Source organism: Ambystoma mexicanum, chromosome 12 (assembly GCF_040938575.1).
Source record: "Ambystoma mexicanum isolate Mex_15411 chromosome 12, UKY_AmexF1_1, whole genome shotgun sequence".
In the NCBI taxonomy this organism is placed as follows: domain Eukaryota; kingdom Metazoa; phylum Chordata; class Amphibia; order Caudata; family Ambystomatidae; genus Ambystoma; species Ambystoma mexicanum.
In genome coordinates, this window is record NC_090936.1 from 1242394443 (window position 1) to 1242419346 (window position 24904).

The following is a 24904-nucleotide window of genomic DNA, read 5'->3' on the forward strand; positions in this document are numbered from 1 at the left end:
TCGTGGATGGAACGCACATGCCATACACCCAAGCAAAGCAAAAACAGCCAGAAACAGCGACCTTTCCCTGCTCCCCGTGCACAAATACATGCACCCTCGGAACAGTGTGTGGGTTCCCCCGCAAGTAGGCCTGCATCTCGGGGACTATGCACGGGGTCCCCGTAACTATTACCAGCACCCCAACAATATGCGTATGATTTATCATAACCCTGGTAAACCGCTGCTGCACCCCGCTACACATCTGTACATGCACCCCTAAATTACATCGGAACTCGGGCTGCGTACACACACCTCTAAATGCCACACCTGATCTTAGCTCTGCGCGGTGAAGCCTATGTGCAAGTGTCTGTACCGGGCCGTTCCGGGCCGCCGCGAGATCCTCACAAGTCCAAGGAAAATCCTGTTCATTCGATTCCATGAATCGGGCTCTTAATCTACTACCCATTAATGGTGCCAACCCCAGGGGAAGAAAGGCTGCATCAGCCCTCCTTCCTGTCTTCATTAGTTCTCACAAAAGGCGCTTTATTGAAATGCAGAAGGTACAATTGTCGCCAAACCACGCCTGTGTTGACAAAAGATTGAGTGAACGAGGATCTATAACATTGAGGGTGCTAATGTGTAATGCAAATGAACTTCTGGAGGCGGCGGTGGGAGGCGAGCGGAGGGGGTACGTGTGCTGGGAGATCACGTGGCCTTATCTGTAATGACTATTTTAAGAGTCGTAGCTCAATTAGGGCGTGTAGTATGCATTTTACTGTACATTGCCATGAGAAATGTTCCTTGTTTGCTTTGAAGAATAGCCTTGAACTTGCTCGAAGCTTTGACCGCTGTTACAGCGCTGTGTTTAGCCAGAAGTATATTGCCATTTCTGTCAGATATTTTGCACAATAAGGTGTCCTGCCTCTCACCCTTTAGCCACACCTGCAATAAAGATTTAGCACACAAGCAATAAAGTTTTTCTTTGGAAAATACTATAAATGCATAGTCAGGGGCACAGGTTATTGTACCTGTAAACGGATTTCTCTTGCAGTACTTTTAAATCAACAGCAAAGTCATAACATGGCATAAAAGATAGGGTGGCAAGCCAGAAAGAGGTGTGCCGTTCAGGTCCCTTCACTCTTTTCTAAAGAGTTGGGTAGGGTTGTTCCACAATGTCTATGAAGTGGGGGTCTGGTTGCTGTAGAACAGGGGTCTGCACCTGCAGCATTTAAGATGTTTTGGACTACCAATCCCATGATCCCTCACAATTGACTATACTGGCTAGGGTTGCTGGGAGTTGAAGGCCAAAACATCTGGCAAGCCAATGTACTTGGAGTGGGGCTGGAGTTGCTGCCAAATGTCCATGGAGTGGGGCGGGTTTGCCTGGAATGTCAATGGAGTGGGACGGGGTTGCTGCAGAATGTTCATAGCGTGGGACTGGGGTTGCTGCAGAATGTACACAGAGTGGGGCTGCGGTTGCTGCAGAATGTTCATGGAGTGGGACTGGGGTTGCTGCAGAATGTCCATGGAGTGGGGCTGAGGTGGCTGCAGAATGTCCATGGAGTAGGGCTGGAATTGCTGCAGAATGTTGATGGAGTGTGGCTGGAGTAGCTACATAATGGCCATGGAGTGCGGCACAGGGTTGCTGCAGAATTTACATGGAGTGGGGCTGAGGTTGCTGCAGAATGTTCATGGAGTGCGACAGGGGTTATTGGAGTATGTTCATGGAGTGGGAGTGAGGTTGGTGCAGATGTCCATGGAGTGGGGCTGGTTTGCTGCAGATGTCCATGGAGTGGGGCTGGGGTTGCTATAGAATGTCAATGGAGTAGGGCTGGAGTTGCTGCAGAATGTCCAGGGACGTCATTTGGGGGTCGCCAGAGGTCGCTACTGCGACCTCTGGGTCTGTGGGCTGCGACCTCTGTGGTTCCCTTGCGACCGCTGTATTTTCTTTTTTGAAAGCATTTTTTATTTTTTATGGACCGAAGCTCGAACTGAAAAACGTGATATTTCAATGATCAAGGGCCATGGCGAAGGCAGGCAGGCTGCCCTTTCTCATCGAGAGGAAAAAGGAAGAAAATGCCTATTCTTCCGCATGGTCGTTCTTGTTTTTCCAATTTCACAAAAGCTGTGCCAATTTCACAAAAGCTGTGTCTACAAGTGTCGGCGGCTGCCGGCCTGGCGCCACTGATTGAGTAAACATCCCTGCCCTTCCGTGACCCTGCAACAATTAAAACTCCTGGGAGGGGAGATGTGAATCCTGGTCTGTGCGTGGCTCATTAAGCTCCTCTGAGTATGTAGCAAGTTAGATATTCACAAAAGGGCCATTTAATCAAGCACGGACAGGACGGACTTGCAATGAATTTCCTTTCCATTAACAGAGTACACGTGCACATAATATCCAGGCAGAGAGAGGACACACGGCCTTCTGCAGCAGGCAACTTGCAGTGCTTCAGTAAGTACGCTGTCAGGTTGTTAGTGAGGGCTCTGCAGCCCGCCCACATCGTTGTGTGGGCAGACCGCCGTTGCGGTCTTAGTTCCCCGGACAAGGGGAAGTGACGTTGGGCTAGGGAGGGTTGGCGGGGAAACGTTGGGGCAGTTCCTTTAAGTGCGACGATTAAAGAGGTCGCATTGTATCCCGGCTCCCGTGTGACTTTGTTCAAAGCGGTTTACGGGACCCGCGTAAAACCCTACATTTGGCGACGAGGGGTACACCGTACCCACTCGCGCACACAGGAGGCCCGCAGGCGAGCGGGTGCTGCGCGTCGGCGCTCCTCCGCTCCGAAGGCCCGGAGTGCCACGGAGGTCCGCGGTCGAGCGGCGTGGCGCGTCAGCGCACCTCACGGATACAGGGACCCGCCGGATCTGCCGCAGGCACGGAGTGCCAAGGAGGGAAGCGGCCCCTCACAAACACCGCGGGGGAGCGGGCGTGTTCACGCTCTGTGAGGCGAACACGGGCCCGCTGGCAGGTGCGGGCGTTGGTCCGGCCCCCCCCTCTCACATCAACCCGCAATCGGCGGGAGGCCCCAAGAAGTGCCAGGGACCCAGTGGACAGCTCAAAAGGACACGCAACAGCCAGTGAAGAGGTTGCACACCACCAACTCGTGCTGAGGGCTACTGCACAGCATGGCAGAAGTCTACACAGGTGTGCCTGGTGTCCACCACAGCTACAGCGGACATGTCGGCCCGAGCGAGCCCCGTAGCCTCCTCATCGGACGGATCTGGAGCTGTGGCTGATGGCCCCCAACAGGCACCAACGTCAGGTACCGCCGCTCACAACTTACCATTACCGGGCCCCTTTGATGTTAGAGACACATCCAACCTAGGACCCAGATGGGTCATATGGCTCAGGGATTTTAAATTTTACACGGGGGCAATCGGTTTGACCGATGACGCGATGCTGAAAAACACCCTATTCATTTCAGTAGGCCCCGCTGTCAGGGACATCGCAGGCGAACTGATGAATGTAGACACGGTCACCTATGGAGATCTACATGGGAAGCTATCAGAATACTTCACGCCCCATACAAACATTGACTACCAGCGCCATGTCTTTCATACTACGAGACAGGGAAAAGGAGAGTCCCTTGATAACTTTGTCATACGCCTACGCATCAAACTAAAGTACTGTTAATTCCATAGATACTCTAATGACGAGGCGCTAAGATCCCAAGTCATAGCCGGCTGCATCTCGCAGCCTTTCAGGAAGCAGCTGCTACAAAAACAAAGTTCCCTCGAGGAAATCCTCGCACTTGCCAGGATGGAAGCCGCAGTTGAGTCGCAGCTCGACAGCCTAGGCAAGGTCACCATTCAACACCCGACACTGAATGCAGATGCCATTAACAGACTGCATACCGCGCCCTCATCGGGAGGGAAAGGAACAGACGCCACGTGCTACAGATGCGGGTTCGAGTATCCGCACGTGGGTGACTGCCCAGCAGTAGGACAAAAGTGCGCCGCCTGTGGCGGAATGGACCACTACAGAGCTGTCTGCAAGAATCCGCTGGGACAGAGACCCAGCAGACCGAGACAACAGGAGAGAAGGAGAAGCTTGCGACACAGCCCACCATGAAGCAGAGGAGAAGAAGACCAGGCGGGACCCCGGAGAGAAGAAAAATCTCGAAGGAGCTCCCACGCCAGAGACGACAGAAGGCCATCTGACGGATCAAGGCGATCGCAAAGAAGACGGTTTGTCCGGTCCATCAGGCAGCGAATCCCAGTCGTCAGAGGAAGATAAACGGAAAAAAGGGTACGTGTGGGCACTCAACAACGCCACAGCCACCCAACACAGTCCGACACTCCTGTTACAAGTCAACAACACACCTTTGGAATTCCTCATAGACACGGGGGCGACAGTTAACATAATCAGTGAACAGGCGTACAGCTCACTCACCAACCCCCCAAAGATCCGAAAGGCGTCAGTGGACATATACCCCTATGGAGCTACAACCCCGCTCCCATGCAAAGGAACAATATCAGCATGGTGCGTGCACAAATCGCACGCGGCAAAGATCACACTGCACATCCTGAAGACGGAAGCCAACAGCGGGTGCATCCTCAGCTTTAAGACAGCCGTCGAGATGGGTCTGGTGCACATCCTGTACCAGCTTATGGCACATAAATATTTCGCCAGACCGGACGCCATTGAGCAGACATTCCCCAAGCTCTTCAGAGGCCTAGGAAAACTAAAACATCGAAAGGTACAGCTGCACATAAACCCGAGGATACCGCCCGTCGCCCAGCACTACAGGGGCATTCCGATAAACATACAACACCAGGTCGAAGAGGAGCTAGACAAGCTTATCAAGCTCAACGTCATTGAACCAGTCTCAGGGCCCACCCCATGGGTGTCCCCCATCGTTCCCGTCCCCAAGACGTCACCGGACGGATCGATACACCTGTGTGTTGACATGAGGAGAGCCAATGTGGCCATTGAGAGGGAAAGGCACCAGGCGCCCAGGATCACCGACATGATACACCTCCTCCACGGGGCTCAGGTTTTCTCGAAATTGGACCTCACGAAAGGCTATCATCAAATTGAGATTGCTCCCGAATCCAGGTACATCACGACATTCGTCACACACCTAGGTCTATTCCAGTATAAAAGGCTTAGCTTCGGGATATCCTCCGCAGCCGAAATCTTCCAAGAGGAAATACACAGAGTCATCAGACACGTGCCCAACTGCCTGAATTACTCGGATGACGTCCTCGTATTTGGAAAGACTAAAGAAGAGCACGACACAGCTCTCCACAGAGTGTGCGCTGCACTGCAAGAGGCCGGGCTAACACTCAACAAGGCCAAATGTGAGTTCGGGAAAGGCTCACTACGGTTCTTCGGCCACATGTTCTCTGACAAAGGGATGCGACCAGACCCGGAGAAAGTTGCGGCACTCAACTCAGCCGCACCCCCAATGAACACGACGGAGCTTCGCTCCTTCCTGGGACTGGCCAGCTATTGCTCCAGATACTTAAAGGACTATGCAACCATCAGCAACCCGTTGCGCCTCTTAACGTGCAAAGATCAACCCTACACATGGTCCACAGACTGCCAAAAAGCGTTTGAGGCGATACGAGGTGCCATTTCAAAGGCAGAGGACATGGCGTACTATGACGCCAAAAGGCACACCGAAGTAATAGTGGACACCAGCTCCGTCGGGCTGGGCGCCATATTAACACAAATTGACCCACTGGAACCCACGAAAATATACATTGTCGCATACGCCAGCAGGAGCCTAACCCCGACAGAACAAGCCTATTCCCAGGCTGAAAAGGAGAGCCTAGCGGTAGTATGGGCATGCGAGTACTTCCACCTGTTCGTGTATGGCAAGGAGTTCACCATCATCACAGACCACCAGGCACTGCTTACAATCTACGGAGACCCCAAGTCAAGGATGCCGCCCAGAATAGCCAGATGGGGCCTACGACTGCAGGATTACAAGTTCATCATCAAGCACCGGCCTGGAAAAGAAGACAATCCAGCGGACTATCTGTTGCGTCACCCGACTGGCCCCGTCAACTCCCAACCATCCATCGCCGATGAATATCTTAATTATGTGGTTCACCACCTACAACCGTTACCAGTGGGGTGGGCAGACATCATAGCACACTCAGAACAAGACCCGGCTCTACGAATCGTACGACACTGCATACAGGAAGACAGGAGGGCACACATGCGCCAACAGGCACAGCATGAATCGGAAGAGATCCAAGAGGACATCAAACTAATAGACCATGTCCGGGACGAACTCTCCATTGTCGACGATCACGTAATATTAAAAGGGTGCAAAGTACTCCTCCCAAAGTCACTGTGCACCAGAACTATCCAGGTAGCACACAAAAGCCACCGGGGAGTGGTTGCCACCAAGAGACTACTAAGGGAAAAAGTGTGGTTCCCCAAGCTGGACATGATGGTGGAGGAAATCATAGGACAATGCACGACGTGTGCACTGGTAGCACCGCCTCTGCACCCAAACCCACTCCACATGTCGCCACTACCGAAACACGTATGGGAGGAACTGGTGGTGGACTTCTTTGGACCTCTCAGAAATGGCACCTATGTGTTAGTACTAATAGATGAACACTCCAGATTCCCGGACGCACAAATTGTAGACAGCACGGCAGCCTCCAGTGTCATCCCGGTACTGGACCGCATGTTGTCCACATATGGAATACCCAGGATCATAAAATCCGACAACGGAGCGCCGTTCATGAGCACAGACTTCGAGAACTTCGCGAGGTATATGGGCTTCCACCATCGGAAGATAACTCCGAGATGGCCACAGGCCAACAGGATGGTCGAGAGGTTCATGGCCAACATCAAAAGAACCCTGCAAATAGCGACCATCCTCCATAAACCATTCGAACAAGTGCTTTATCAGTTCCTCAGGCACTATCGTCACACCCCCCACAGCACGACGGGCATATGCCCAGCCGACTTGATGTTCCGCAGACCAGTACAGACACGATTGCCGGAAGACGCACATGCAGTAGAGGCCACGCCCCTGGAACAAGAGGCCAGAAACAGGGACGACACAGCTAAAGCCAAGATGAAGGACAAGGCTGATCATAAAAGAAAGGCACAGGAGTCGAACGTGGAACTGGGAAACCAAGTGTGGTTGCGGCAACCCAAGCAATGCAAGGAGGATGCCACGTTTGCACCGGAACCGCTGACGGTCACGCACAAGAAAGGGACGATGATTACGGCTCAGAGAACCGACCAGTCCTCCGTCACTAGAAATGTGTCATACTTCAAACCCAAGAGGTATTACATGGAGGAAGCACCGGACCGAGAAGCAGACAGTGAGGATGACCACTCTCAGGACAGCTATTACGTGGAGGAGAGCGAGACCTCAGAAGGTGAGGACATCTCATCACCCCAGGGCCTGGCCGAGCAAACGCCTGGCCACAGTGGTCGACCCCAGAGAAGCCGCTTCAAGCCTCACAGACTCATAGAAGAAATGGAGTAAGGAGGAGATTGCAACTTGGTTGCTAAAAAAGGGGGAGATGTCAGGTTGTTAGTGAGGGCTCTGCAGCCCGCCCACATCGTTGTGTGGGCAGACCGCCGTTGCGGTCTTAGTTCCCCGGACAAGGGGAAGTGACGTTGGGCTAGGGAGGGGGCGGGGAAACGTTGGGGCAGTTCCTGTAAGTGCGACGATTAAAGAGGTCGCATTGTATCCCGGCTCCCGTGTGACTTTGTTCAAAGCGGTTTACGGGACCCGCGTAAAACCCTAAATACGCTATCTTTTAATACTATTACATCAATATGTGAACTGATGCAAGGTTGTCACATCCAATACAATTGGAGGTTCTTGCGTTGGCACGGACATTGGGAAAACTACACCGTGTGCATTCATACCCCACTTGTGTATAGGCGCGATATAAATACCATATCATATCATACCCAACATACACATGGCCTTTACTATCCCCCATCCCGCCGCTTAACGTCACACCACACATTCGAGCAGCAGGCATGGTTTGTGAGCGGGCTATTAACGGCTTTTCATAATTATACAGAAAGACCCTTGATAGCCCAGACAGTCGTCATCTGCTCCCACTGCGTGGGGCCGGGCGAGACCCACGGCAACAGCGGTATGCCTGCCCAAGTGGGCCTTGGCCCATTGGAAAGCAATGTTTTTTAAAGTGCCCTGTTAAAATAGTTGAGTTTGCACCAGAACTGTGACGAGTGGCATGTGTGTGGCCGCGTTAACGCCCTAGAGGTCACTGTCACCGAACAAGAGAGGAGTGGCCAAAAGACATGGGCGCAGCGGCTGCGTTGCATTTTAATGCATTTATTTTGCAATGTGTATAGCGCACCTAACCGGAAGGCATCTAGGCGCTGTTCTTACAGAGGATGGCAATAAATACCAGTTGTTTTTCATTTCTGTAAAAGATGGTAGAATGACAATTATTGCAAAACAATCACTTTATAATTTATCCGATTTAAAAATGCACCAAAACTCCACTTTCTTAGGCGCTTTCAGTTCAAAAAGCGTGAAGTGCTGTGATTATTTCTCCGTTTTTGTCTTATTTTGAATGTAAAGCGGGCATGCGTGCTTTCGATACCTGCGGTGCTCCTGGCTATGCGGGGATGTGAGTCTTGCCTTCAGCGTGTAGTGCCTTGAGGGCGGGATAGTGACAGTGCCCAGAGGATGCCAGGGGAGGGCAGCTCCTCTGACACGTGGGCCACGGGCGGGGAAGGGTGCCAGAGTTTCACCCTTAGCCCCTCGCTATCTGCCAGGGTATTAAGTGTTAAGCTCCCTGTCTATCCTGCCCGGAGACCCGCCAGAAACTCTAGCGCGCCAGCTGCAAGCCCCGACTTGCCCGCAGCACATGGCACACTGGTATCCCTTACACTTCTTCCGCGATTGCGCAACCTCGGGGCGGGGCGGCTGGCGGGGAATGGAGGGCAGGAATGCCAGGCACGCTGCTGGGCGCTAGAACAGGGGCAAGCAGGGTGAGTTTGCTGAGCACGGGGCGTAGGGTGCAGAGATATGCACAGGGAGTGGCTCTTTACTGTGCAAGCGTTCACGCGGTGAGGTGGACTAGCACCTTGAATCCGGGGGATTCAGCTCGCAGCGCTGCTTTTAATCACCATTCAATAATGCATGCCCGCGAAATGGTTATTCAATGTAAAGGTGTGCACAGAGAGTGGGGGTGCACACAGAGGGGGGTAAGTTGCTATCTCCAGCCCAGGAAGGCGGGGAACAGAGCCACTTATCCACAATTCAATCATTCATCCACTCTCTTAGCAGCTAGTCTTGGTAAGTCTGCCTGGTGGGAGGATGGTACAGTGCATCCAGGTCTTTTAATTTTGCAAGGAGCTGGGCTAGGGCTAGGGCATGGTGAATGGCAGCAGGGGGATATGCCCGGGCATTTCCCATGATTACTGAGGGGGACGGCGGGAACTCTCAGCAACGCGCGCAATCCAGGCTCGAATCCCGATCCTACACTTAGAAGCCTATCTCCGGTATTAAGCGCGTTATGAAAGAATAATTATAATAATCCATGCGGCCTCCCCTGTGGGTTTATCCCCCCAGAAAGCCCAGTGCTGTGAAAGGCTGTGGCATATCACACAGAAGCACAGCGGCGTGCCCCCAGCTTACCCGCTGTTGGCACTGTCTTATTTGGTTTGCTTATCTCCTACCATCAGGCAATACGAATGGCTTTGAAGGGCGCTCAGGGTGTGATAGTGTTAAAGGGGATACCTCCGTGGTCGATGCTGAAGTCAGCTCGGCTTGTGTTGTGCTGGGATCCCCCGGCTTCTCTGCGCTTTCTTCCCTGGGAGCCTGCGCTGAGCCACACGCAGACAAATGCTTCAAAAATGTATGATATGATATGGCATTTATAAAACGCCTATACACAAGTGTTTCAAGGCGCATTATAAAAATATTTATATGGAAGGATAAACACATTGGTGAAATGCCAGTGGCACCAAAGTGGAAGTTAGGGGTAGCAGAAGCTACCCCTATATAGCGTCGCTGGTTAGCAATGCCCAAAGGGTTTGCAGTGAGTTGCGTGGGAATTTTTATAGGGGTACAACGGTGCATTTTGTCGAGTTTTATGGAAGGGGTCCCTGCTGGTTAGGTGCAGCGATGTTACTGGTTTGATGGTATTTGGCTCCGCTCTGGCTGAGCACAAGATAGGGTGGTGGGGGGAACTTGCATTGTTAGGTTAGTGTGCTGGCCGCCACACCTTAGGTTAAACAGCTTTCCAATGGGGCTTGCCAACTAGTTAAATCCTTGAACCGACGCCGGCATTGTTCCACTCACCTGACTGCCACGGTGCTGCAGGGCTTAGCTAGTGTTTGCAAGCTTATGCACAATGTCCGCGTAGGATGTAAGACTATGTTGTTGTTTGTAATTTTGGAGTGTAAGCTAATCTGGCCTGCAGAGAGCATTCCTGCTGGAACCAGTACAGTGGGCGCTCGGTGCTCGATTACATGTAGGTTTTTTAACAATGGTTCCCATAATGTCACTTTTTGGGGGGGAGGGGTCAAATTACATCACTTCCTGTGATGTCATTAGAGGTCAAAGGTTGTGTGATGTCACTTCCGCGACCCCTGGCATTTTGGTGAAATGACGTCCCTGAGAATGTCCATGGAGTGGGGCTGGGGTTGCTGCAGAATGTTCATGGAGTGGGGCTGGGGTTGCTATAGAATGTCCATGAAGTGGGGCTGGGGCTTCTGCAGAAAGTCCATGGAGTGGGGCTGGGGTTGCTGCAGAATGTCCATGGAGTGCGACTGTAGAAGAATGTACCTTCTACTGTAGGTGTTTTTGGTGCTTGACAGGGTTGATTCAGTTTCAGGGTGCTTTGCAGGCTTCTATGACAGATTTCTAGACGATAATCAGCTGCAGGTATCAGGCGCAAGACGGTTCAGTGAATGAAGCTGAACGAACGGCTACAAACTGGCCAACAGGTCAGCTTGGGGTCAGAAATCGTTGTCTCAGTGCAGATCGGTGGTTCTGAAGCACTGGTCGAGATGTCTCAGATGTCTGTATGTGACAGCAGCTTGACAACAGTCAATGTTGCCCTTGGTTGCAGATCTAGGAACTCAACTTGCTCAAAAATGTCCTCTGAGGCAGTAGTCAGCAGATGCTCAATGAGGCACTCCTCGCAGCTTCTTCCAGGGGCGTATGCAGTCCTTTAAGGTGGACGGCCCACAGATGTGGAGAGTGTTGCTGGCAGCAGCTTTGTCCTTGGTTGTAGAGTCGAAGACCTTCTGGCACTTCCTATCCAGGAAGCTTGCTGTAGAACCTAGCAGGGCATGCTGTGTGCTGACTGAGCAATGGCTCTGGAGCTGCTGGAGGGTCCTCTGATTTCTGTATCTCCCTCTTTTCACTGGGAGTTGTTTTGGGAGGGATCTTGCTTCCCTCTTTGGTAGTCCTGGCCTTCCTTCACTGGCGGAAGCTGTAAGGCAGACTGTACCTTCAGCCAGGGTCCAAGGATGAGCTCTTCTTTTTTACTTCTTGTGAAGTTTTTAGATGATCTGTCAAAAGAGAGGCTTGGCCCTCCTTTAAAGAAAAGTGGGCCACAGTGATTGGTGTAGGCTAAGTCTACCTTAATGAGCCAATCCTGTGTCCCTACCAACAATCTCTTCTATGCGTGAGGTCATAAATATAGTGCTTTGCAACATGAAAGATAAAGGGGTGCAAACAGGAACATGGTGTGCCCCAGAGCTAATATGGTGGAGCTGTTCTCTCTCAGCTCTGGGCTCACTACCTTGTGCTACTAAGTCCCACCCATGTGTTGTGTTCAAAGGGTCTCTAGGGCTAATTGTCCTCCCTGTGTGGTCCCTGTTAAAGTGGCAGGTCTCCCTTGAAGCTGTACTGAGATCAGACTCTCTAGCTCCTGCAAACCACATTCTTTTTCCTATGACTGGGGTCCTCCTAGCGGGGTGGCCTACTGTAAACAACAGACCCAGACATAACAGTTCACATGTCATTGATAATGAGGGCAGCACACTAATGGGTAGTTTCAACTCACCAGCTGAACTCTATTATCACTAAGGGGCACTTACCCTTTCTGTTAAACCCACTGATGTTACAATCAGACCCATCAATATACCGGCCTGGCTGTACCCACTGCCGGGTGACAGCAGTGACACTAGCTGTGGTGTCTCTGACCGCAGGAGTTTTGTGTCCATTGATATACACATGTTCTAATAACAGTTGAGTATTGTTGGAAACAGGGACCTCTTCTGCCGCTTGAACTCAGTGTAACCAGTCCACATTCAGCCACTCCTAGGCCTGGTGGGAAGTCCTCCTATAGGAGGCCCACACTAATGATGGCATCCTCCACAAGTCCAACATCTACTATGGCTTGCTTGGGCAAGCCCTTGCAACCAGGATCCCTTTTCGTATAGTCCAGCTCCTTACACCCAAATTAACCTTCTGATTCCAAAGTTGGGATTGTTCAGATACTCAACAAATTGGTTTAATTTATCATCATTCTCCTGCCACACCATGAATATGTCATCGATACACCTTACCCATAACTTGATTTGTCCTGTGTAGTCATTGTCATTTTGAAGATATCTTTCCTCATATTACCCCATGATGACGTTGGCTAGAGAAGGGGCATAATTAGCCCCCATGGCAACCCCACTGGTCTTCCTATAGATGTTGTTGTAAAAAAATGAATACATTATTGGTCGTGGTGAAGTTTAACATTTCCTTTAACATGAGGAGCTGCAACAAATATGATGCAGATCTGTTTCCAAATACATGAGCTATAGTTTCCTAATTGACCCACGTAATGTTTTCACCTCTAATGTTGCAAGTCTATACATTCCCTGGTATGCTATTGCTATGTGCTGACAAATCGCCCCAAAGACGCATTGCAGCATCACTCATGACAGGTGGCAAAGTACCCAAAGGTGTGACCTGGGGATGGGTGATGAGGGCTCACCAGAAAATTGTGAGCTTTGTTGAAAAGGAGCCCCACCTCCGTTATGTGCACCCAAGGAGGGGCCTCAGCCATGACCCAACCCTTAGTTCTACGAGTGACTGAAAGTGAGAATGAGACATTTATAATAACCATTTTCAAAGACGTAGTTCTTAGGATGTAATTGAGTTCAATCTCCACCTGTCCACGACTTGACCCAGAGGGCATGCACTGAGGTGAGTGACTTAACCAGCCTGAGAGCCTTTGTGAAGCTTGATTTTCTTGTATAAAGCTACAGAATCCGGGGGAGGGGTGGGCGATGTGTGGGGGGAGGGGAGATGTGCATGTCCAATAGAGAGGAAGCAGACAGACGTTTGTGCACAGGCTCCATATTTCATCCTTTTACTGAAATGAGTTTCAGTGTTTTGCAATCAGATGCACATGGAGAGAACCAATGATATGAGGGCATTGTCTGCACAAGGATGTCTGTCCTGGATCTGCCACACCATGAAGCCCTTGAATTGAAGGCCTGCACTGATGAGCCGGACCAAGAACTCAAGTGTTCTGGGATGTAGACAGAGGGTGGACTACCACACAGGCACAGTTCTTTTCAGCTTTTGGGAGAGAGAGATGACTCGGTGTGTGAGCCCCGCTCATTTGAGAACGAATGGCCTTTAGTGTCCACTCCTACATCGTTATTCTCAAGAGGACATCTGCCGTGCACTGAATGCAGTGCTTCTCAGGAATATTTGTGAAGTCTTCCGACAGGAGATAGGGTGCCCTGCACCTTGGTTACAAGAAAACTAACTGCACATCGCCACTCTCTCCACGGTGTGGCGAGAGGCACAACACGCACTGGTCATGGCCAAGGTTTAGCCGCACCCAACATTGCACACGATCTGCTGTCCTGCAGTTCAGGAAGGGAATGCTATGATGCAGCATGTTGGCATGTATGTGCTTCATGCCGCAGCATTGATAGTGTACAGGATGGGGAAACCTGCCTTTGAAAAAACAGAGAAGACTTGTGACTATGAGTCAAACCTCTCCTCCAGTGGGAGATATATATATATACTTGCTGGACCTTTGAGAGACAGCCCTGAGTGCCCCGCCCCTTTGAGAGACAGCCCTGATTGACCCCCCACCCCACCCCCATAGTGATGCCACAGATAGGCTTATACATGTTTTCTAATCAGAGCAATGCAGTGAGGTATGAAACTTTGGGAAAAGGAGATGAGCTTTGAGCTGGGTCTGAACCTCTCCACCAGTGATCTGCGTATGTTTGACTATGTTACACGTTGTCCACTGGAGGGCAGAGAATGATCGTGGATCCTTGAAGTGTTTATGAACGATGTGGGTCTGGGGTCAGAATGAGGCTGCAGCTGGATGTTGAACCCCTCTGCCGGTGCAAGTAGTCTGGGTTCTTTCCTAAGGCGAGACCACATGTCATGCATGTTAGTCTCAGGGGTCAGCGGCGTTGCACTGATGCTTTTCTGGCATGCTATTGGAATTCTTATTATGTTCTAGGTTGCCCCCACGTCAGTATTTACCAAACGCATTAACCCCCTGTAACGAGCATGGCAATGCACTCAGAGTGAGCCAACAGGGCACATTCCAGAGTGGAATGGCACAATGTGCCCATGAGTGAAGTGGCGTGCATCACTCCTGCCCCAATCACTGTTCTCTAAGGTGGCTAGTACTTCTGAAGTGAGGGAGGGTGCTCAAGGGGAGGTCTCCCATGGGTGCTCCTGGGAACTGTTTGAAGAACAGCTGAAATGAAACCATGACCTTGGTGGATCCAGAAATCAGTGATGCTCGAAGCGGTCGGGTAGTCTGCGGATAAACATGCAAGTTATTGGCATTCTTACTGCATGGCTGAACTCCACACAAGCAGCAATGCAATTTAAAATAGCTCGAAGAGCATTGGTCATCTCGAGGAGCGGAACTTGGGCTTGTGTGACACTGGGACGTCTGTCAATAGGCTCATTAGCTCACCCAAGCCATGTCTGTGACACTATGACTCGCGCTTGCGCAATAAAAGAGCATGGGCCATAAAGGGAACCCGAAATGTAAAATTAAAAGAAAATATACATTGAATTCATAAAGGGTGGAGTAAAGAAGACGACTAACTGTACAAGAACGTATGCTCACTGCCCTTATAATATTCCCCTCTCCCGACTGACTGCACCCCGATTGTTTTTGTATTTTTGTATTCTAAAGTGATTTCGCGAAAACACTGTACATGGTTACAAAAAAATGGAGAAGATGGAACAACTTGAACTTGTGTTGTCCCGTCTTCTCCGCAGCATCCTGGACCCAGCAACAGTGCATCCTAGCAACGTGCTAACACTGGTTTACGAACCTGGAGATTGAATCCTGAGACGCGTCCGGCTTCCACCAGTGCATATTTATGGAATGAACTAGGAGTAGAGTGCATTACCCTACGCTCATTCCTACTGAGGCAGCTCGGGTTGTCCCACTTTCAGCAAGTATCTGGTGGTGACCTTCTCCTACAATCACAACAGGGGATTAGCTTACGAGCCCTTCACCGTAGCAAAGGTTTGCATACGAGACCTACAGGACACTCTCCTTACCACCAATTGTACCGTCCAGATGAAGGCCAACCACATGCAAGCTCCACCAAGCAACTTTTTGGCTGAAACCCAATAGTGTTGACGACTTTTCCACCATTTCAGTGTCCACCATTAACACTGATATTTGTTCACTTTAATTTTTGTCTTGTGCTCACATGTTATTCTGTAAATTCAATTCAGTCGATCAAAAAAGGAAAAACATGTTCTATGTTCAGCAATCTCCAGTCGAATTGACTGGACTGCACTCACATGTATTGTGTACAAAATTGTAAAATGACAAGCGTTCTTGGTGTTTTTTATTAGGAGAAACAAATGTATATTATAAAATATGGGGTCAATAACTCTTCTGACTCTTGTAAAATCTAGAGTTTTGTTTCATTGTGTAAGAGCACAACTATGAAAGTTCATGTGATCTTGCACCCTGATTATTGTGTAAGTTTTAAAGTATATACCCACCTGGCTTTATCAGGGCCTAGCCAGGCGCCCTTGAGTTATTTAGACTGTTGACCCTCAATTATCTCCAGACTCCACTGGTGCCATCTTCCTTCCTCACCGATGGCCAACGTCAGCCGGGTGATTTGTTGTTGCTACAGGTTTTGCTCTGCCCCATATGATACCACTTCAACACGTGTGTGTAGGCAGGCACACGAAGATTCCTTGTTGTAACCAATGAGAAAGCACCCCAGTCCTAATAGACAGAAATGAGCTGGTTTTCAGTGGCGCTCATTCTATAGTGTGTCCTCTGTTGGCACTGGCAGGCTGCTGTCTCTTGAGATGAAATGGGCCCCTCACCAACCTTCCTCGGTGGCTTCAGGCATGGCTTCTTCGGAGTCTTACATTAATTTGCGGAAAATCATTTACGCAAAAGCACTTTAAAAATCCACTAGCTACCCACCTTTATTGTTATCCTGTTGAGTTTGATTGGCCTGATGGTGAAGCCCATGAGTCATGTATTTGAATTCAAAGTGGGCCACTGTCCTAATGAGTTTGAGTAGTCTAGTCTCTTCTGCGCAGGCGCCCGTCTTTCATGAACTGTAATAATGGACTTTTGCAATGAATGAGCATCAATTATTTGGGAGGAAGATAATGATTATTTAGTTTGCAAACAAATATTGGGGTGAGTGTTAACAAATAAACAAACATTAAGAAAATAACATTCATAGATTTACATGTGTTGCTGGTACCACCCTAAAGCATGGGGATTACATTTGCTTAATTATTTGTAAACCTATAACCTGTTCAAACCATGGTATCGTCAGCAAGGAAGAAGAGGCACCTAACAAAATTTACAACAAAGGGATGACTGTTCATGGTGGTTATGCTAAGTGGGAAATTCAGCATTGAAGCAAGAAAGTGCAGAGGAGGTTCCACAGATCAGTGGATGGTGATTAAACTAATTAATTAATTCATTAATTGTTTCATTTATTAATTGGGGACCTATACGATTTTCTCTGAAGAAGGCCATGTGAAATACATGTGTGTGATGTTAGAGTACCTGGCATTAGCATAAACATGTGGCTTTCTGTTTAGATCAAACTTGACTTGAATATGGCAAGACTGCAGACGGAGGCCGAAGAGGGGATTCTGCTTGTTGGAAAGGGCAACCACTTCATGTCAAAGTGGGGAATGGGCCAGCGGGGTCTCTCTATCGGGGATAGGGAGTACTCAGACATTGAAGACCACATATTGGCTCCGGACTATGCCATCGATGCTGTGAGAATGATACGGGCAATTATCTGTCTTCTTTTGCATGCCTGTAATCCCGTCGTCATTAATTGATCTTCACCAAATATCTTAATTCTAGATTAGATGATTAATTTAACACTTCTAAATCACTACCTTTCCTGACTGTCATGTCTATACCATTTTCTGGACTAAGTTATATTTTCATTGCCATCTCTCAAATGTGTGATTTGTATGTTTTTTTCTTCTACGATACTTTGCCAATTTTCTAGAGCTATCACAATATCGAAATAATAACACTTTGCTCAAGTACCTCTAAGGTTCTCTTACAAAACACACCACACAACATTAGATATTACAAGTAACATTAGATATCCAAATGCATTTACATGAATTCATTTTGGGAGATCCTGTGTCCATACTGGGCTATAACTGGACAATGTTAATGTCATTTGCTCAAGCAAACCTATAAATCATGCTGATTATGCCTCCAGTGTAATTTCTGTCTGAGAACCTTAAGACTACTCTGGCATTGTGATCTTGATGTGTTCCTTGATTTTATTGATATGAATTCAAACAATCAATTCACCCTTATTCAGACAATTGAATTTGGGAGGTGAAGGAAACAGTGCAAAAGCTCACCTCTAGAAGCTATGCCTCGGGATGGGGCTGGAGTTAATCCATGGGAGGAGTACTTCTGCTGAAGCCCTTTCAAAGGTTTTATATTTCTGCATTTTGGGAAATCCAACATCGTCTCCTCTCATTAACCATTCCACCTTCATCTCTTGTCATTAACCATTCCACCTTTATCTCCTATCATTAGCCATTCCACCTTCATCTCCTGTCAAAACCATTCCACCTTCCTCACCTCTCATTAACCATTCCACCTTCATCTCCTCTGGTTAGCCATTCCACCTTGGTCTCCTCTTATTAAACATTCCACCTTTGCCTCCTCTCAGTAGTGATTCCACCTTCATCTCCTGTCATTAACCATTCCACCTTCATCTCCTGTCATTAACCATTCCACCTTTATCTCCTATCATTAGCCATTCCACCTTCATCTCCTGTCAAAACCATTCCACCTTCGTCACCTCTCATTAACCATTCCACCTTCATCTCCTCTGGTTAGCCATTCCACCTTGGTCTCCTCTTATTAAACATTCCACCTTTGTCTCCTCTCAGTAGTGATTCCACCTTCATCTCCTGTCATTAACCATTCCACCTTCATCTCCTGTCATTAACCATTCCACCTTTATCTCCTATCATTAGCCATTCCACCTTCATCTCCTGTCAAAACCATTCCACCTTTGTCTCCTCTCATTAACCTTTCCACCTTCATCTCCTCTCATTAACCATTCCACCTTCTTCTACTGTCATTAACCATTCCACCTTTATCTCCTATCATTAGCCATTCCCCCTTCATCTCCTGTCAAAACCATTCCACCTTCGTCTCCTCTCATTAACCATTCCACCTTCATCTCCTCTGGTTAACCATTCCACCTTCATCTCCTGTCATTAACCATTCCACCTTCATCTCCTGTCATTAACCATTCCACCTTTATCTCCTATCATTAGCCATTCCACCTTCATCTCCTGTCAAAACCATTCCACCTTCATCTCCTCTCATTAACCATTCCACCTTCATCTCCTCTGGTTAGCCATTCCACCTTGCTCTCTTCTTATTAAACATTCCACCTTTGCCTCCTCTCAGTTGTGATTCCACCTTCATCTCCTCTCATTAACCATTCCACCTTCATCTCCTGTCATTAACCATTCCACCTTTATCTCCTGTCATTAACCATTCCTCCTTTATCTCCTATCATTAGCCATTCCACCTTCATCTCCTGTCAAAACCATTCCACCTTCGTCTCCTCTCATTAACCATTCCACCTTTATCTCCTCTCAGTAGTGATTCCACCTTCATCTCCTCTCATTAACCATTCCACCTTCATCTCCTGTCATTAACCATTCCACCTTTATCTCCTGTCATTAACCATTCCACCTTATCTCCTATCATTAGCCATTCCACCTTCATCTCCTGTCAAAACCATTCCACCTTCGTCTCCTCTCATTAACCATTCCACCTTCATCTCCTCTGGTTAGCCATTCCACCTTGGTCTCCTCTTATTAAACATTCCACCTTTGCCTCCTCTCAGTAGTGATTCCACCTTCATCTCCTCTCATTAACCATTCCACCTTCATCTCCTGTCATTAACCATTCCACCTTTATCTCCTGTCATTAACCATTCCACCTTTATCTCCTGTCATTAACCATTCCACCTTTATCTCCTATCATTAGCCATTCCCCCACCTTCGTCTCCTCTCATTAACCATTCCACCTTCATCTCCTCTGGTTAGCCATTCCACCTTGGTCTCCTCTTATTAAACATTCCACCTTTGCCTCCTCTCAGTAGTGATTCCACCTTCATCTCCTCTCATTAACCATTCCACCTTCATCTCCTGTCATTAACCATTCCACCTTTATCTCCTGTCATTAACCATTCCACCTTTATCTCCTGTCATTAACCATTCCACCTTTATCTCCTATCATTAGCCATTCCCCCACCTTCGTCTCCTCTCATTAACCATTCCACCTTTATCTCCTCTCAGTAGTGATTCCACCTTCATCTCCTCTCATTAACCATTCCACCTTCATCTCCTGTCATTAACCATTCCACCTTTATCTCCTGTCATTAACCATTCCACCTTTATCTCCTATCATTAGCCATTCCACCTTCATCTCCTGTCAAAACCATTCCACCTTCGTCTCCTCTCATTAACCATTCCACCTTCATCTCCTCTGGTTAGCCATTCCAACTTGGTCTCCTCTTATTAAACATTCCACCTTTGCCTCCTCTCAGTAGTGATTCCACCTTCATCTCCTCTCATTAACCATTCCACCTTCATCTCCTGTCATTAACCATTCCACCTTTATCTCCTGTCATTAACCATTCCACCTTTATCTCCTATCATTAGCCATTCCCCCACCTTCGTCTCCTCTCATTAACCATTCCACCTTCATCTCCTCAGGTTAGCCATTCCACCTTGGTCTCCTCTTATTAAACATTCCACCTTTGCCTCCTCTCAGTAGTGATTCCACCTTCATCTCCTCTCATTAACCATTCCACCTTCATCTCCTGTCATTAACCATTCCACCTTTATCTCCTTTCATTAGCCATTCCACCTTCATCTCCTGTCAAAACCATTCCACCTTCATCTCCTCTCATTAACCATTCCATCTTTGTCTTCTCTCAGTAACCATTCCACCTTTATCTCTTCTCAGTAACCATTCCACAGTTGTTTCCTCTCATTAACCTTTCCACCTTCATCTCCTCTCATTGGCCATTCCACCCCTGTCTCATCTTAGTAACCATTCCACCTTCATTTCCTCTGGTTAGCCATTCCACCTTGGTCTCCTCTTATTAAACATTTCACCTTTGCCTCCTCTCAGTAGTGATTCCACCTTCATCTCCTCTCATTAACCATTCCACCTTCATCTCCTGTCATTAACCATTCCACCTTTATCTCCTTTCATTAACCATTCCACCTTTATCTCCTATCATTAGCCATTCCCCCACCTTCGTCTCCTCTCATTAACCATTCCACCTTCATCTCCTCTGGTTAGCCATTCCACCTTGGTCTCCTCTTATTAAACATTCCACCTTTGCCTCCTCTCAGTAGTGATTCCACCTTCATCTCCTCTCATTAACCATTCCACCTTCATCTCCTGTCATTAACCATTCCACCTTTATCTCCTTTCATTAGCCATTCCACCTTCATCTCCTGTCAAAACCATTCCACCTTCATCTCCTCTCATTAACCATTCCATCTTTGTCTTCTCTCAGTAACCATTCCACCTTTATCTCTTCTCAGTAACCATTCCACAGTTGTTTCCTCTCATTAACCTTTCCACCTTCATCTCCTCTCATTGGCCATTCCACCCCTGTCTCATCTTAGTAACCATTCCACCTTCATTTCCTCTCATTAACCATTCTACGTTTTTCTGCTCCCAGTAACCATTCCACCGTTGTCTCCTCTCAGTAACCAGTCCACCTCGGTCTCTTCTCAGTGACCATTCCACCTTTGTCGCCTCTCAGTTACCATTCCACCTTCATTTCCTCTCATTAACCATTCCACCTTCATCTCCTCTCATTGGCCATTCCATCTCTGTCTCATCTTAGTAACCATTCCACCTTCATTTCCTCTCATTAACCATTCTACGTTTTTCTGCTCTCAGTAACCATTCCACCGTTGTCTCCTCTCAGTAACCATTCCACTGTTGTCTCCTCTCAGTAACCAGTCCACCTCTGTCTCTTCTCAGTGACCATTCCACCTTTGTCGCCTCTCAGTTACCATTCCACCTTCATTTCCTCTCATTAACCATTCTACGTTTTTCTGCTCTCAGTAACCATTCCACCGTTGTCTCCTCTCAGTAACCATTCCACTGTTGTCTCCTCTCAGTAACCAGTCCACCTCTGTCTCTTCTCAGTGACCATTCCACCTTTGTCGCCTCTCAGTTACCATTCCACCTTCATTTCCTCTCATTAACCATTCTATGTTTTTCTGCTCTCAGTAACCATTCCACCGTTGTCTCCTCTCAGTAACCATTCCACTGTTGTCTCCTCTCAGTAACCGCTCCACCTTTGTCTCCTCTCAGTAACCGTTCCACCTTTGTCTCAGTAACCGTTCCACCTTTGTCTCCTCTCATTAACCATTCCACCTTTGTCTTCTCTCAGTAACCATTCCACCTTTATCTCTTCTCAGTAACTATTCCACCTTTGTCTTCTCTCATTAACCATTCCACCTTCATCTCCTCTCATTAACCATTCCACCTTTGTCTCCTCTCAGTAACCATTACACCTTTGTCTCCTTTCAGTAACCGCTCCACCTTTGTCTCCTCTCAGTAACCGTTCCACCTTTGTCTCCTTTCAGTAACCGCTCCATCTTTGTCTCCTCTCAGTAACCGATCCACCTTTATCTCTTCTCAGTAACCATTCCACCTTGTCTCATCTCATTAACCATTCCACCTTTGTCTTCTCTCAGTAACCATTCCACCTTTATCTCTTCTCAGTTACCATTCCACAGTTGTTTTCTCTCATTAACCTTTCCACCTTCATCTCCTCTCATTGGCCATTCCACCTCTGTCTCATCTTAGTAACCATTCCACCTTCATTTCCTCTCATTAACCATTCTGCATGTTTCTGCTCTCAATAACCATTCCACTGTTGTCTCCTCTCAGTAACCATTCCACCTCTGTCTCTTCTCAGTGACCATTCCACCTTTGTCTCCTCTCAGTTACCATTCCACAGTTGTCTCCTCTCATTAACCATTCCACCTTCATCTCCTCTCATTAAACATTCTACCTTTGTCTCCTCTCAGTAACCATTCCACCTTTGTCTCCTTTCAGTAACCGCTCCACCTTTGTCTCTTCTCAGTAACCGCTCCACTTTTGTCTCCTCTCAGTAACCGCTCCACCTTTGTCTCCTTTCAGTAACCGATCCAACTTTGTCTTCTCTCAGTGAACATTCCACAGTTGTTTCCTCTCATTAATCATTCCACCTTCATCTCCTCTCATTAACCAGTCCACCTTTGTCTACTCTTAATAACCTTTCCACCTTTGTCTCCTCTCATTAACCATTCCACCTTTGTCTCCTCTTATTAAACATTCCACCATTGTCTTCTTGCATTATCTATTCCACTGTTGTCTGCTCTCACTAACCATTCCACCTTTTCCTCCTCTCAGTAGTGATTCCACCTTCATATCCTCTTATTAGCGATTCCAACTTCATCTCCTCTCATTAACCATTCCACCTTCATTTCCTCTCATTAACCATTCTACGTTTTTCTGCTCTCAGTAACCATTCCACTGTTGTCTCCTCTCAGTAACCATTCCACTGTTGTCTCCTCTCAGTAACCAGTCCACCTTCATTTCCTCTCATTAACCATTCTACGTTTTTCTGCTCTCAGTAACCATTCCACCTCTGTCTCTTCTCAGTAACCATTCCACCTCTGTTTCTTCTCAGTAACCAATCCACCCTTGTCTCCTCTCAGTAACCAATCCACCTTTGTCTCATCTTAGTAACCATTCCACCTTCATCTCCTCTCATTAAACATTCTACCTTTTTCTGCTCTCAGTAACCGCTCCACCTTTGTCTCCTCTCAGTAACCACTCCACCTTTGTCTCCTCTCAGTAACCGCTCCACCTTTGCCTCCTCTCAGTAACCGCTCCACCTTTGTCTCCTCTCAGTAACTGCTCCACCTTTGTCTCCTCTCAGTAACCGCTCCACTTTTGTCTCATCTCAGTAACCGCTCCACCTTTGTCTCCTCTCAGTAACCGCTCCACCTTTGTCTCCTCTCAGTAACCGACCCACCTTTGTCTCCTTTCAGTAACCTCTCCACCTTTGTCTCCTCTCAGTAACCGCTCCACCTTTGTCTCCTCTCAGTAACCGTTCCACCTTTGTCTCCTCTCAGTAACTGCTCCACTTTTGTCTCCTCTCAGTAACTGCTCCACCTTTGTCTCATTTGTTTTGTCCATTGAGTGCTTCCTGCACACCCTTCACACACATTTGCTCTTTATTTTGTAAGTGTTACACTGTGTGAGTGTCCAGCTCGTGCATTCATTACACTCAACTCTACCCACATGGAGATGGGGGTAGGGGTCTTTCATATTCTCCAACTGCAACACTGTTCTTTCTCCCTGGGTACCCCTTAGCTGACTGGCAGATGAGGTCATGGAGAATGTCTGTATGTGGGCCTCTCACGTGACGCACAAAGTGTGATAAGATGGTGCATCAAATCTCTGGTAGGTGACAGGACTCCTGGGCTGCTGATGGGGAGAGCGGCTTGGCTCCAGACGATGTGGGTAGGGTGAAGACAATGAAACGTCTTAAAGACGGAGAAGCCGCATCCTCAGGCTCTTGGTGTATTCTCCACGGAAGCTTCTATTGCGAGGCGTCTGCTGGGGCCTCTGAGCAGGAGTGGCCTGCTCTGTGCCATCTCCCTCCCATATATGCCTGCTGAAGGAGTTTCAGTGGCTAGTAGTGTGTAGGACCTGCGAGTCTGCTCGGGTGAAGATAAACTTAGCGGTGCCTTCAGGGAGCAGACATCTAACTTCACTGGAACGTTCTAGAATGCCAGTCAAATCTTTAGACAGACTTCTCATTGGTCAATGTCACTGGCTCTGACTAACCAGCATGTCCTACGTAACCTCACTGGTTCACAGCACACATTACTCCCGAATGATCTGACCTTCTTTGTAAAAATCGCAGAAGTTTACTTTGCGTTATGCAAAATCAAAAGATACAACAATGTGTCCCTCGAATGTAGGAGCGGAGAAGTAACCCAACTCTCGTCCGTCTAGGGGTCCCCGTACATCGAAGAGGAAACCAAGAAGAATGGGGCCAATAGCATGGTCTCGCTCATCTTCTCTCTGAAAGAAGAAGTTGGCGCCTTGGCGAAAGTACTGCGTATCTTTGAGGTAAGTCATGAACTTTCTAACTGGCGCAGCAAAGTGAGACGCAACTACTAATGGTACCTTAAACGGCATGCATACATTAGAATTGTTTTGGGAAGAAGGGAACACCACTAGGACTGATGGTTCCTCAGAGAAGGCTGTGTGTGGTCACTGAAGGAGGACCTTGAGGGTAGTGCGCAAGTGGGACTTCTGCTACACTTAATGCTCAGTGTGTTGACTTCTGCTACACTCAATGCTCAGTGTGTTGACTTCTGCTACACTCAATGCTCTGTGTGTTGACTTCTGCTAAACTCAA

At 48.2% G+C, this 24904-nt stretch overlaps 1 protein-coding gene across 2 annotated transcripts in view; it reads left to right on the forward strand.

The window, feature by feature from the left end:
• Positions 1-24904, forward strand: part of PAH (phenylalanine hydroxylase) — a 418172-nt gene that overhangs the window by 65658 nt on the left and 327610 nt on the right. The window contains exons 2-3 of one of the 2 annotated variants that reach the window (XM_069629925.1): positions 16983-17165; positions 24496-24612. In XM_069629925.1, the coding sequence (XP_069486026.1) occupies positions 16983-17165; positions 24496-24612 (300 nt within the window). The remainder of the gene's footprint in view (positions 1-16982; positions 17166-24495; positions 24613-24904) is intronic. The other variant, XM_069629926.1, reaches the window with a different exon arrangement.